The 15645-nt window shown below is 50.5% G+C and overlaps 1 protein-coding gene across 1 annotated transcript in view; it reads left to right on the top strand.

The window, feature by feature from the left end:
- The window catches only part of LOC119389457 (chorion peroxidase), a gene marked incomplete at its 5' end in the record, with an annotated part of 172595 nt that overhangs the window by 145075 nt on the left and 11875 nt on the right, over positions 1–15645 (top strand). The window contains 1 exon segment of the mRNA XM_037656734.2: positions 3031–3200. Coding sequence (XP_037512662.1) covers positions 3031–3200 — 170 coding nt within the window.

The following is a 15645-nucleotide window of genomic DNA, read 5'->3' as shown; positions in this document are numbered from 1 at the left end:
ATTTCCAGCGTCTTCGCGATGGTCGTTGCTTCTGAAACAAATTCTTGAACTGTCGAGGGTGTTCCGCATCAGCCCGGCGAAGAGCTCTTGCTTACTCCTCGCATGAGGAAACGGAGCTTCTCCTCAATCATGACAGGGTGAGCGAGGCGGAATAGTCGGGTCATTTGCTCCGCAAAGATTGTTACACTTTCGTTCGGGAGTTACGTCCGTGTCTCCAGCAAGGCTGAGGCCCTTTCCATTCGGACGACGCTTGTGAAAGTTTCCAAGAAAGCGCTGCGAAGGATGTCCCAGGTTCGAAGAGTGGATTCCCGATTCTCGAACCAAGTCCCTGCAGCGTCTTCCAAGTAAAAGTTCACGTGGCGCAGCTTGTCCTCGGAGTCCCGATTGTTAAATGCTGAGACCCTTTCGAACGTCTCCAGCCAGGTTTAGGGGTCATCGCTTGGCGATCCTTGGAAGGTCGGCGGCTCTCTGGGCGGCTGCGTCACGACAGCTGCGGGGGACATTGCGGCTGTCATTCGTCCCGTTGTCTTCGTCACTGTGGCTCTCGGCTTGTCCGGTCCAAATTGAGGGGGTAGACCTTTCAGTCTACGGCTTGCTCGACTGTCCCTGATGGTTTCGGTGTCTTCTTCACGAACGGGGCTGGGTTCACGGCTTGACGGGGGCGTCCGGAACATGAACGTACCCAGCACCTCCATCAGATGTCCCCGGGTCGTGACGTCGGCGAAGGCAGCAGTCGGCGTGTCGAAGATGAAACTCTTTATTCGGTTGAACTTGTGGCCGGGAAACGGAAAGTCAAACTACAGCAATACGCACTTTACACTGATAGCGGCTGACAGAGAGCCGGCTGTCGACAAACTGAACCGTGGCATTTTATACATGTGGCATCGAACATTCTAGCCTTATTGGTGGCCGCGTTAGTTCCAGAATAATCTCAGCTGTTCGTGTTTGCGCGCTCAAGTCTATAAGAATATTCCAACATAATCTGGAAGGTACCCACACCAGCGCGCGACTTCCGCAAGGCCGCGGCTGCGCGTGCGACGTACTTGATTGATAAAAATATTAAAAGAAGCGTGCCTTGCAATACTGCATTCATAATAATAATATGTGGGGTTCAACGTTCGAAAACCACGATATGTTTATGAGAGACGACGTAGTGAAGGGCTCCAGAAATTTCGACCACCTGGGGTTCTTTATGGTGCACCTAAGTCCAAGTACACGGGTCTCAAACGGTTTTGCCTCCATCGAAAATGCAGCCGTCGCGGCCTGGATTCGATCCCGCGACCTTCGGGTCTGCAGTCGAGCGCCTTAACCACTAGACCACCGTGGCGCGGCTACTGTATTCATAAGACACCGGTATGTGATACACACTGCACCTTTCAAGTGATGAGAAATCGTTGCACAGAAAGTGTCACAGGAGTGAACGACACCAGGACTTGTCTTCGTCAGGGACGTGTAAGATGTAACTTGTAGGTTGCTGCCGTGAAAAGTCCTGCTGTCGAAACTTTGGCTCCAACGACAATCCATGCTCAACAATTTATCATCACTATCTTTTTATCCGTTGTATAATGCGCCCGTTCCATTCCCAGTCGCCAGGTTTAGCTTTGTATTATTGCGATCGCCCGATGTTTGATAAACTGTTACCAGTGGGGGCGTCCCTCATAATCATATCGTGGTTTTGGGACAGTAAAACCCGCAACTTATTATTACATTAACAGCGGAGCTATTTAAGCCGACCGTTAATCCGTGCAAAGCAAACAGAAAACTGTCATCATGCACGAACGCGCTCTCTTCTTGATCTTCTTCTGCTGCTTCGCTCCCAGGACACGTGCGCCGATTTATGCTGCGTGGAATGCAATAACTCTGGTGGGCGAGAGGAGAACGAGCGCGGAGAGAGTGAAAGGAATAGAAAGCGAGAAATGGGGAAAAAGAGAGAGAAAGAAATAGATAGAAAGAAACATACACAAAGAAGCAGAATAAATAGAGCAAGACAGAAAAGGAAGGACAGAGAATCAGAGAGAGAGAGAGAAGAGACAAATTTCAGATATATAGAGAAAGAAAGGGAAGAAATAAAAAGAAAGTAGGAAAAGCAAGAAAGAGAAAGAAATAGGTAGAGAGACGGAACTAAAAATGACAGAGACAAAAAACTGATAGAAAGAGAGAGAGAAACAAGGCTTTGACAGCACTAGTGCGAAGCTGCCTTACATTTCGACCAATCAGGGAGCTCCGTCGATCATCTCATTCATCCCTTATCTTTAAAGAGTGCAAATGAAAGTCGTTACTCAGCCAGCAGCCACGCGGTGCAGATCGTAAGCCAACGACATGTACACAACTACACAATTTGCACAGATACGTCAGTTCGCATCGTAAGATTTGGCAAAAAGTCAGGAAATGGCGCATATGCAGCTCGTCGCTGTCTGCATCACGTGAAATGGATTCCCACAATAGGTGGGATCTGCCGGTATTTTTATTTGTGTGATTGTGTCGTTCACCTTTCTTGTTAACACCATGCGTCACGCTATTTTTCGTTATTGTGGAAAAGCCACACACACCCAGCGATCCGTCATTTCAGGATGCTCAAATTGCTTAAGAGCTTCCGGTCATGTCACAACACCGCTTAATAGCACCGCCACATCCATATCGATTTTCCCGTTCAAGCTGTCCTGCCTCTGACAAAAGTACGCTCCGCTATCCTTCTAACTCATCTACGGGCCCGCAAAGTAAGCGCCGAAAATATTTCACGCACCTGCGTACCCTCGAGTTCGTAACCAACCTTTTCAACTCTCGATGTCTTACTTGATGTTGTTTTTAATCCAAATCGATGTGTTTTTTGTTGGGGCTTATCAGCGTGGTCCAATATGGTAATACCTGCCACGTCTGACGTGGAACCTCGAAAACATCTTTTTTTTCTTTTGATAACGTGATTGTATGATGAATATGCTATACATATTCTTCAAGTCTTTCCAAGAATGTAGGGGTCAGTCAAGTGGAGCATAACCAGGGCAAAAGATAATGCCACTTCGCGTTGCGCAGGTTTCCTGACGATATCGACCTTTTCGCTGCCGGTGTAAACGAGCGCCCTGTGCCTGGTGCAGCGCTGGGCCCCATATTCGCCTGCACAATAGCCGAGCAGTTCCGGAGAATGAAGAATGGCGACCGCTTCTGGTACGAAAACGGAGGTCTGGAATCTTCACTCAACGAGGGTAGGTTTTTTCTCTCGGTTTGCTTCTATTAAAACTTATCATTGTTTAGTGTTAAGGTAAGACATAATAAACAGCTACACACACATTGAAGGAAAAAAAAACAATCTACGGTGGGTTGCAACCTCAGAAAAAAATATAGACTCTGCGCACAGCCCACCCCAAATCAATTTCAAATCAATTTCCACTGATGCTACGTCGAGTTTTTTGACGTCAAACGCGCATTAGTGCTTAGGATATTTGGTTCTGCTGTAAAGATGTGCGTTTGCGCCACTCATTTTGGGTCGCAAAGTTGAACGTCCGCGCGAAGTGTACCGGGGATGCTGACATAAGTACTCGGCCAAACATAATAGCTTATTCAGAAACGACGAACTTCCTCACATGCCTAATATTAACAGGGGCATTTCCGACCATAGCTTAGTCTATCTTACGTGTGTCCTTCCATATAATCCTCATTCATGCAACCCTAAATCGTTCAATGTTAAAAACTACGATGCAGCTGATGACTCAAACATTATGCTCCATTTGGAAGATAGCCTTTTTTTTTCTTTTTGTGATGATAACGTCAACACATCGTTGACAAAGTTTAAAATATGCTACCAGCACTGCATTGATACATTCATTCCAAATTAAATTACAAGGATAGGTCGAGATAACCCATGGATAAGGAGACAAATTTTCCAGTTCAAACGTAGCATAAAACGTCATAGACAACAAAAATATGATAGGACACTTATCTCAAGTTTAGCTCACGATTTACAGCTAGAACTACAAGAATCAAGAGAGCGCTACATTACCGTTAAGCGTGGTCGCTTTGTGACGGAAAATCCTGTCAAATTTTGGCAGCTTTTATCCCAGACAGATTGTCGCAAAATAAATCAAATTTTTCTGAAGTGCCCTTACCGATAAAGAAGAAACAGCTGAGTCATTCAACATGTTTTTTCAAAATGTTTGTACGAAGCCATGCTCTCCGATGACACAGTCGCTTTCCGAAGAATTCTACGAAAAAAGCACAGTTAGTACTGAAAGGCGCTGGCCGGTGGTGGACACCTTGCCGACCATTGCAGGGGATGTTCTTGCTCTCCATACTATGAAAAAACGTCAGTGCTGCGCAGGATTCGCAACGCAGGGGAGAGGGAAATTTTTGAAGCGATCGTCATTACAAAAAGACGCTGACGCTCGTGTCCCTCCTTGGCTCTCTCTGACAAGGAACTGGGCTATCTGGAAAGAAACTGATAACTCATCAGTGTTAATTTATTTTTCCGTTTTAACAGGACCTTTGCGCCCATGCGCTCGCCAAGTTGTCTATATATACCTGAATGTTATGTGTAATAAAGTTTAGTTCAAGTCTAGCGTTGTCCTGTATTCCTTCTTCTCGTCTACGTCTTTTTTTCGCTAGTAAACATGTCCTATTATTCACGTCACCAACTAGCCCAACTTCCCGCCTTAAATGAGCATTGGACATGAAAATGTTCCCCATTGCCGTCTATGGGGAACCTCAAAAATTATTTTCCTCGTTAAAACGAAAACTGTAACAATAAAACCTGCCATATAAGAACACCTATTTATTTACTTTCGATTGAGGTATAGGTCTATTATTAGGAGCACCCCCTGCCGTATATTGCGTCTCAATGTGCACCAAAATGAAGATTTTCTCAAATTCCTGAATTTTCCTTGTAAGATCTCCAAACTTCAGTGGTCTGAACATATTTTTAATGCGAAATATACCTTCCGTAAAGTGAGTATTGATTACTCAGATATTCCTACATGGCGCAGTATCAGAAGGAAAAAAATCTCAACATAGAACATTTTGGCAAAATTTTCGGAGGTGTATATGCCATAATAACTGCAGTAATATTATTCATCTTCGAACACCTTAGACATAAACCTTTGCTTAACATGTAAACAAAATTTGGTATTAAAACAAGAAACGGTACTCTCACAATACATTTTCTGATGAACCTCACTCGGACGACATTTCACGAAATCCGAAATGCTCCCACGTCATCAAAAATCTTTTCCTCACAGAAATATTCTAGGAATGCATTGTTCCTAATGTAATAAATCAGCACAATTTTTTCAAATACATTTGAGATGGTCGCCGAAATGGCTGGGACGTTTGGCGTAGAATGACCCAGCTGACTACCCTAAGTAGAAACCATCTTCAGCGCTAGCAGACAAGGACGAAGGAGAGACGACACCTCCTTCGTCCTTGTCTGCTAGCGCTGAAGATGGTTTCTAATTCAGTATACCAACAAGCCCAAAAAATGGCTACCCTAAGTAGTTCGTGGCGGGCGACCGAATACAAAAAGGTCCTCAACATCAACCGAAAATCCGAGGCCAACAAAACTATTATCTTGCAAAAACTAATCACTACAATGGAAATTTTCGCTAGAAAAGGGTCGACGACTCGACGTAAAGCCAATCTCTTCAAGTGGCAGAAAAACTTGCTGACCTGCAGCTGCCAAGTGTCCGCTTCACAGGGGCGTAGCCAGGAGGAGGGGGGTTCAACCCCCCCTCCCGAAAATTTTCAATTTTGCTTGCGTATATATACACGCACGCATACAAACGCACGCTCCAACCCCCCCCCCCTGGCTACGCCCCTGGAGTGCCAACCTTGTGCGTCTTGGGTGTAACGAAACACATTGAGGGACGTCCACTTAGTCGTTTTTATGCGCTTAGACAAGTCCAATAAGTTCATTTGAGTGCACAAATCCTCCGCTTGGCGCTTGACCTGCGACGCACGCACACTGGCAACACGGAAGTTCTTGTCAAAATACTTATCAGGCAGTGCCACCCTCCTTGTTGGCATGAAGTAGAGAGATCATTTTGCCTGAAGTAATGCTGTACGTGGCGGAGAATGTCACTGGAGATGCCACCGGAATTCTTGTGAACCTTCTTCATCAAAGAGGGAACGCCTTCAAGAAGCCGCCTTTCTTCGTTCTCCCGTCATGCTATCTAGCGATTCGAGGCCAAATATTCGTGTGGCGGAACGGGTAAACAAACTTGAGGCCCTTCTCCAAAACAGAGGCCACTCTGTCGCTAACACCAAGAAGAAGAAAAACACCTTTTTCCCACCTTCCCGCGAGGCGTCTCCTTCAAAACAGCGTTGAGAGTTCTCGACCACCAAAACTCGGTCAACTTGGCTGCAATTCGGCGTATAGCCTCGAGATTCCTATCTGCCGTAGAGCATAAAAAAAAAAGACTAAGAGAACGTCCCCCAGTGTGTTCTTTACAGCCAGGCGCACAATGTTGGCACTCCCCTTCGCACCATTGTTAGTGTAGCGGACACTTGGCAGTTGCAGGTCAGCAAGTTTCTTTTCTGCCACTTGAAGAGACTGGCTTTAAACGACCTTTTTCTAGTGAAAAATTGCAATGGTGTTATTAGTTTTCTGCAAGATAATAATTGTGTCGGCCTTCGTTTATTTTGAGGACCTTTTCGATTCAGTCTCCCACCAGGAACTGTTTAAGGCAGTCAAAGCTTGTATCGAGATGAACGGTGAAATTGCCTTTGTCAAGAAAGCTTTCAGGAGTGTGTATAATTTTATGGCATTATTAGAATTTTATCTGACTTCTGCAAACAGCGAAGCTGTTCTAACTCGGTGTGTGGTCGTGCCTGAAAACTATCATCATCATCATCAACGGGAGCATAGCATGGCCTTGTATAGTATAGTGTAGAAAGAGGGGTCGGAAAGGGAAGTGAGCGGGAGGAGAAGAGAAAGGAGGAGAGTAAAGCGTAGCACAGAAAGAAAGAGAAAAATAGAAAGAAATAAAAGAAACAGAGAAGATCAACGAAAGAGAGAGAAAGAAACCAAGACCAAGAAAAAAGAAATCGCCGCCATACCCACGAAGTCAACGACGTTAGAGGAGCTTGCTCGGGGATGATCGGGTAACCGGCGAATCCTCCGTACATATTCCTTTGCCATCATATATAGACGTGACAGCGTTGTGCAGCTGTGGCCGAACGTGTGCTAGAGGTGTGCGCCGCCGCGCCGCCGCCGCCGCGCCGCCGCCGCCGCGCCGCCGCCGCCGCCTGTTTTTGGTCACGCCGCTCGCGCCGCCGCCGAAGTCCCAAGAGAGATCACGCCGCCGCCGCCGCCGCCGCCGCGCAATAATTGCGGCGCGCCGCCGTTAGTGTTTTCTTTTAATTCGAATGGGGAATCTGGAAATAAAATACAGCACTTCGCCGGAGGAGCTCTTCTCGATGTGTCCATTTAATGAACTGTCCATTTCAGCGGCCGCTGAATAGCGGGAGCCCGGCGAGAAGCGGGCCCCCTGTTTCCGGTTCTTGCTCTGCAGCGCCATCATGACATCACGAAGCTTTCAAACAACTCTCGACGATAGGGATGAAATGCGCTTCAATGCAACGAACGCATCCCTCAGAGATCCGATTTTCGGTGCACATGTCTTTTGATCGTGTTAGCCATGGATTTAACTTTAATACGCCCTCTCGTCTAACGTAAAGCCCCTCCATGCGTTTTCCGCCGGCTAAGTTAAGTAGCGCCAACTCGTCCTCCCCCTCTCCCTTTACAGCGGATCCCCGCCTAGCAGAAGCTGAAGTGCCGCCATCATGTTGCTGCTGCTTTTACGGTTGATGCACCCGCCCCATGGCCGCCCATTGCCCTCGCGACGCAGAAACACCAAGCGAAAACTCGCTCGGTGGCAGGCAGTTTACGACGAACCTTAAAACAACAACACTTGCGCAACGGAGAATGAAATATTTGCTTTCTCGCGTGTGCACATGCATGCGCAGAAACAAGGTGGAAGAAAAAAGCGGAAGGAAGTGGCTCAAGAATTTTTTTCCGGATACTCCGGAACCGGAAGTGGGCGTCGTCGTAGAAATAATAGATGGCGGTACTCAAAAATTACACCATCTCCCGCTAAAGGGGACCATGAGTACATGCGAAGCCGGAGCACTTGCACGATCGCGTTCCGTTGGCGTTCGTTGGGCATGCTACCGAGCTCGCGTCGTGGAACGCGAAGAGCGACGCTACGCGCGTCGTATCTTCCATCTTGCCTGGCCGTTAATTCTCACAGGTCGAGCGGGGAACGCTGTCGACAGGCGGGCGAGAGGGGGCAGCGTAGGAGAGGAGAGAGAATGGGAGGGGACGCGCATGCGCTCGAGCTCATCGCGGCGTTGCGCAGGAGAGAATTTCGGCATGTCTAGCCCGCGTTTCAGAGGAGTGGAGAGCGGGAGGAAGAGGGGAAGTGGAAAGGTGGACGGGAGGGGAAGTGGACAGGGGAAGGCGGAGAGGGAGTGGAGAGGAGGTGTGTGGAGAGGGCTTGCGCATGCGCAGTAACGGTGGTCACGCCGCACACCACCACCACCACCACCGGTTTTAACTCTGCTATAAGATGCTTCGCATCTAAAAAAGGCAGGGGAAACAACAGGAGGAAACGAGTCCGTCCGCACCACTTGCGTAGAGGGACCTTTCAGTCGTCATAGCGGTATCCTTGGCAGGGCGAGAGAAGTTCGCGCACAGAAAGTTACATACAAATCCTCTCAATAATATGCATTCATTGCTCTTATGTCATGTTGGTTGCTAGTTCCGATTCTTTATCCTCGCCAAATTACAAATTCGATCACCACAAATATTTCATAGAAGTCACCGTTTTTCACGCTATCAACACACGCAAGTTTCGATACATCATGTACACATGAGGGAAAGGGAAAAGGAAGGGATAGAGGTCGGACGAAAACGGAGGGGAGGGCATCTGCGTCTGCTCGGGCATCTAAATGTTCTTTTATTTTTTTCCTAAGTCAGCAGGATAAACTCATGGCGCAGTCGAGGAGAGGGCAACGCCATAAAAAACATGCTGTGGATCAGCGGGTGAAAAGGAAACAAACAGGGAGACAAACAAGAAATGTGTCAGTCAAGAGCGTAAAGAAAATCTGTAACCCATATAAGAATATAGATCTTCGCTGTCTGGGTCCGTTCTCGTAGCTGGGGTGGCGCTAGATGGTAGGATTTCATTTTTTTCTTTTCTTTTTTTTTCTTTGTTTCTTTTTTTCTAGAACGAAAAACATGTGTTGGCGCAAGCCCTATTCACTTTCTTTCAATTGGTTTACATCTGTTATACCTCGCTGGCACGGGCAGAGGCGCATTATTATATGTTCTTTCTAAAAAGCCTCACCATAACTTTAGTCTTAGTCATCTGGTGACCTGCGTGCCATTGTCTACTGCTTCTGGTGTTGCACTCAATATTTACATTCATCAAGACGCATGAAGATAGGAAGCTTACATATGACAGAAGTAACTATAAGAAATGAAGAAAGGTGTTCTGTTCTCGCTGAACATTTGTTTTTTAAATGCGAAGCATTTTTTAGTGAACCTCAGGCACTTTCAGCGTTTCTATTGTTTAGCTGTTTATTGGACAGCACTCGGCGACAATGCACTATGGCGACAGTCAAGGCAAAAGCATGGGCTCCGAGCGCGAGCAGCGTTTAGAAGAGGACGACCCACTAGGAGCCGCTGGAGAGCGCAACCGTTAAGCAGTACCAATTGCTTCGCCACAATTACCCCGGGTACGAAAAGGGAGCCGTCCGCCGACCTAACAGCTCGTTACTATGAGTGGGTCATAGTAGGCCTTGAGGCGCTCCACGCTGACTATGTCGCTCCCTCGACGGCGCATGTCCGAAGCTGGTTCGATGGGTTCGATCAGGTAGTTGGCCGGGGATGTGCGCTCGACGACCCGGTAGGGGCCTTCGTATTTCGGCAGTAGTTTTGAAGAGAGGCCGGTTGCAGTGGTAGGGACCGAGAGCCATACGAGCGCTCCGGGCAGGATCGTGGACTCAGAAGTGGTGGTGCCACCGCGAAGGCTCTTCTGCCGCTCTTGTTCCTGGGTTGTAAACGCCTTTGCAAGCTCGTGACACTCTTCAGCAAGCGTGGCTGTGTCATAAATAGGCGCACAATCAGATGGATCCGGCTTGTAGGGTAGTATCGTGTCAATGGTGTGCAACGGGTGCCTTCCGTACAACAGGAAGAAGGGTGAAAAACCAGTAGTGCTCTGAGGGGCGGTATTATAGGCGTAGGTGACGAAGGGCAGAATGGCATCCCAATTTGTGTGATCGGCGGCAACGTACATTGAGAGCATGTCACCGAGCGTGCGGTTGAAGCGTTCGGTTAGGCCATTCGTCTGCGGGTGGTAAGCAGTAGTTTTGCGATGAACAGCATGGCACTCTTTGAGAATGGCTTCGACGACTTCTGACAAGAAGACACGGCCTCGATCGCTGAGAAGCTCCTGGGGTGGACCGTGACGCAGCATGAATCGGTGTAGCAGGAAGGAGGCAACATCACGCGCTGTAGCCGCTGGGAGGGCAGCGGTTTCGGCGTATCGCGTTAGATGGTCAACGGCGACGATGGCCCAACGGTTACCAGCCGACGTCAGAGGAAGTGGTCCATACAAATCGATGCCCACGCACCCAAACGGACGGTTAGGGCAAGGTAATGGTTGTAGACCGACTGGTGACACGTGCGTTGACGGTTTTCGGCGTTGGCAATCGAGGCAGGAGCGGACGAACTTCTGCACGTAGCGGTACATCCCTCGCCAGAAGTATCGTTGTCGAATGCGGTGGTAAGTTTTGGATACCCCAGAGTGCGCGCATTGCGGATCAGAGTGGAAGGACTCTCATATTTCAGCACGCAGACTTCGGGGTATCACAAGTAGCCACTGGCGGCCGTCGGCGTTGTAATGGCGTCGGTGCAGTAGGTCGTCACGAATGGCGAAATGGTGGGCTTGACGACGCAACGCGCGAGTGGTTGCTGTTGTCGACGGATGAGTGAGCAAGTCTATTAGCGAAGCGATCCATTTATCCTTGCGCTGCTCGGTAGCGATGGTGTGAATGTCGATGGAAGAAACAGCAGTGTGAGACACTGAGCAGGAGGCACTGTCGTCAGGCAAGGGGGAGCGCGAGAGGGCGTCGGCGTCAGCATGTTGACGTCCGTTGCGGTACAGCATGCGGATGTCGTAGTCTTGCAGGCGAAGTGCCCAACGGCCGAGACGGCCTGAGGGATCCTTCAATGACGACAGCCAGCATAGTGCGTGGTGATCGGTGACGACATCAAATGGGCGACCATACAAATAAGGTCGGAATGTTGTAAGGGCCCAGATGATCGCCAGGGACTCTTTTTCCGTGACAGTGTAATTGGTCTCGGCTCTAGTAAGCGTACGACTTGCGTAGGCGACGACATATTCGGGGAACCCTGGTTTGCGTTGCGTAAGGACAGCACCGAGGCCTACACCGCTGGCGTCCGTGTGTACCTCCGTTGGGGCCGTAGGGTCGTAGTGGCGTAGTATGGGAGGAGACGTCAACAAACGCCGGAGCTTTGCGAACGCGTCGTCGCATTCGGACGAACACGAATGTAGGGGCCCGTTATTTCCAAGGAGCTTCGTCAGCGGCGATATGATGGTGGCAAAGCTGCGTATAAAACGTCGACAATAGGAGCACAGTCCTACGAAACTGCGCAGTTCTTTGACGGACGTAGGTTTGGGAAATTCGGCCACGGCCCGAAGCTTGGCCGGATCGGGAAGGATTCCGTCCTTGGACACGACATGGCCTAGGATTGTCAGCTGCCGTGCTGCAAATCGGCACTTCTTCAGGTTCAGTTGGAGGCCGGCGTTGGTCAAACGCGTCAAAACATGCCGCAGACGTTGAAGATGCGTGGAGAAGTCCGGAGCGAAAACGACGACGTCGTCCAGGTAACACAAGCACGTGTGCCATTTTAAGTTGCGCAGAACGGTGTCCATCATGCGCTCGAAGGTCGCGGGCGCATTGCACAGACCAAACGGCATGACGTTAAACTCGTACAAGCCGTCCGGCATCACAAAGGCTGTCTTCGGTCGAGCGTCATCAGCCATGGGTACTTGCCAGTACCCCGAGCGCAAATCGAGAGATGAAAAGTATTCTGCTCCTTGGAGGCTGTCAATCGCGTCGTCGATTCGCGGCAGTGGATAAATATCCTTCCGAGTGATCTTGTTGAGCCTTCGGTAGTCCACACAGAAGCGCACAGAACCGTCCTTCTTGGCAACGAGAACAACAGGAGACGCCCACGGGCTGTCCGATGGTCGAATAACGTCGCGTCGAAGCATATCGCCCACTTGCTCATTAATTACCCGACGTTCTGTGGGAGACACGCGATATGGACGTTGCCGTAGTGGTGGTTGGGCGCCGGTGTCGATGCGATGCGTAACAGCGGACGTGCGGCCGAGAGAAGTTTGCCCGCCATCGAAAGAAGAACGAAATTCTTCCAACAGGCAAAGAATCTGGGAACGCTGGACCGACGTAAGGTTGTCAGCAATGGAGGGACCAAATACATCCGCGGGTGAGGAATCAGACGTGGAAACGGCACTGATGGTACGGGAACTGGTGCAGTGCGAGTCATCGGGTGCGTCCAGAACTTGTGCGTCTTCGAGGGGCTCCACTCTGCCGAGACATTCCCCTCGCACCAACGAAACAATGTGCGGGAATGGGTTGGTAACAAAAATAGCTACGTGGAGGGTCTGCGTTTCGTGGCGTAGCGGTTAGCGCCGCTCGCTGCGGAGCAAGAGGTCCCTGGTTAGATTCCGCGCTTCGGAAGCATTTTTCTGAATTATTTTTCTTTGCGGCTTTTTTATATATACACATACTTATACATATACGGTGCATGGCGGCGACGGCAAAATTCAGCCGAGACTGTCCATATAATCGCTATCGCAATAATAGCGGTGCTACCCTGAGTGACTTGCACGGTCGCGAAAGGTACCAGCAACCCTTTCCTAGTGCAAACGCGGTCAGATGGCGAAAGGAGTGCAATTGTGTCGCAGAGACCGGCGCAGTAACTGGCACAGCCGTCGACGAGTTTGGAGGAACTTTGGTATCGTCTTTGACGAGGGTCTTGGTGAATGCCGATGGACTGTCTGCCGGCGTCAAATGTGAGAACGGTGAGAGTTCGAGGGCGGCTGGTGCGCAGTGAATTATGGCGTCGTGGCGGGAGAGAAAATCCCATCCCAGGATGACGTCGTGGGAGCATGCAGCAATTATGATGGACTCGACGTCGTACAGAACGTCCTGAATGACGACGCGAGAAGTGCATACTGCTGTAGGCATAATACTCTGGGAGCTGGCGGTACGGAGGGACATCCCAGAAAGTGGCGTCGTCACTTTTCGAAGTAAGCGGCTAAGTCTTGCGTCCATAACGGATACGGCGGCTCCAGTGTCGACAAGGGCAGATGCGCGAACACCGTCCACAAACACGTCTATGACATTCGATGGACGTCGCTGAGGGCTTTTACAGTTCGATAGCGTCGCAGCCCTTGCCTCGTGGACTGCGACGACTAGTTTTCCTGCTCTCGTGCGACAGAACGTGGCCGCATTGGTGACAGTGAGCGACGGCGTGGAGACGGAGAGCGGCGAGTGGATGGAGCTGGGCGTGACGTCGGCGACATAGGAGGGTCGTAGAATGCACGGCTGGACTGGCTGGTGGTGGTTGACGCGACTCGAGGCGGCTGCACGCGATGGCAGTAACGGGCCACGTGACCGGCATAACCGCATGCAAAGCAGATGGGACGATTGTCGGGTGTGCGCCATCGGTTCGCCGGGGCAGGTCCCGCCCACGTCGCAGGATGCGATGGACGGGGCGGCTGCTGAAATGACTGCAAGGTGGGTTGCAGTCGGGGCCTAGGGATGACGGCAGCATACGCAGCCGGCACGCCCGCTTCGAAGGACGGAGGTCTAGCGGCGGCTTCGGCGTAACTCAACGGTGCAGCCGCAGGGATTGCCTGGTGCGTCCTGGCGACAACCTGAGCGTAACTCTGTGGCGCAGGAGCCGGAGGTTGCTGGTGGTACTCAGGCATCACCTCCGCGATTTCCTGCTCAATCGCTCGGCGGATAGGAGGAAGAAGGGTCGTCGACGACTGTTGAACGTGCGGCGGGTGGGCGAAGGCCAGGAGAGAGAGCTGGCGTGCGATTTCCTCGCGCACGAATGCCTTCATTTCTGCCAGCAGCGTGGCCTGGTCAGGTATGGCCGCCAAGCCAGCAAGCTCTTCGTCACGTGATGGAGAGCGACGGGTCATCGAACGTTGCCGGCGGAGCTCCTCGTAGCTCTGGCACAGTGTTATGACCTCGGCACAGTGGAAGGGTTTTTAGCGAGCAACATGGTGAAGGCATCGTCGTCAATGCCCTTCATAATGTTCTGGATCTTGTCAGACTCGGACTTGGTGCCGTTGGCTTTCTTACACAAGTCCAGGACGTCTTCGATATAACTGGTGAAAGATTCACCGGGCTGCTTAGCTCGTTCGCGTAAGCGCTGTTCTGCTTGCAGCTTACGAACTGCAGGGCGGCCAAAAACGTTGATGACGGCGGTCTTGAAATCCGACCAAGTAGCAAAATCGGACGCGTGGTTGTTGTACCACGATCTTGCTACTCCCGCGAGGTAGAAGACCAAGTTGCTCATCTTGCCTGCTTCGTCCCATTTGTTGGGTACGCTCACGCGCTCGTAAATTGCGAGCCAGCCCTCCACGTCGGTGCCATCGGCGCCAGTGAAGATAGGTGGATCGCGGATGCGTGGGACACCGAGACATGTGGTCGGTGTGGGAGGCGGCGCTTGCTGAGCGGCGTCATGAGGCATGGTAGATGGCAGAGTACGGGAACGAACCTCCAGGGGCATTGAATGGGAGCACAGCACTCTCCACCAATTTGTTAAGCTGTTTATTGGACGGCACTCGGCGACAATGCACTATGGCGACAGTCAAGGCAAAAGCACGGGCTCCGAGCGCGAGCGGCGTTTAGATGAGGACGGCCCACTAGGAGCCGCTGGAGAGCGCAACCGTTAAGCAGTAACAATTGCTTCGCCACACTATCTGCGTATCTATCTATCTAGCCGCCTACGTCTGGGCGCTCTCCTGGTCGTCTCCATAACTTCTAATGTACCAAAATTGGCATACCAGGGGATCGGTGTATGGTGAACACGATGCACTGGTCATGACATGAATAACGCAAAATATCTCGCGTATGTCATGAAACATTTTCTCTCCGTCACGTGTGGCACATACCCGCACACCAGAGCTTATGTTATGCGGGTATGTGCCACAGGTGATACAAAGTCTCAACCAACACAGTAAACGCGAACACACATTACGACACGCAAGGAAAGTGATAATAATAATAATAATTGTTCGGGTTTTAATTTTGACCATCTGGTATTCTTTTACGTGCACCGAGATCGCACAGTACATGGGCATCTAGCATTTTGCATCCATCGAAATGCGACCGCCGCGGCCGGGATCGAACCCACGACCTTCGGGTCAGCAGCCGAGCACCGTAACCGCTACGCCACCGTGGCGGATTACAAGGAAAGTGAGGAAGCTGGAGACAGAACACCCCTGGAAGACGCTCAACTACCATGCACTCGTTCACGTGGTCCACAACGTGGACCACGTCAAGTACGCAAAAACCGGGGTCAATGCTTCC

The sequence above is a fragment of the Rhipicephalus sanguineus genome, chromosome 1 (genome assembly GCF_013339695.2).
Source record: "Rhipicephalus sanguineus isolate Rsan-2018 chromosome 1, BIME_Rsan_1.4, whole genome shotgun sequence".
Taxonomy (NCBI): domain Eukaryota; kingdom Metazoa; phylum Arthropoda; class Arachnida; order Ixodida; family Ixodidae; genus Rhipicephalus; species Rhipicephalus sanguineus.
Note: the sequence above shows the minus strand (reverse complement) of the source record. Positions and strands in the feature narration are given on the sequence as shown.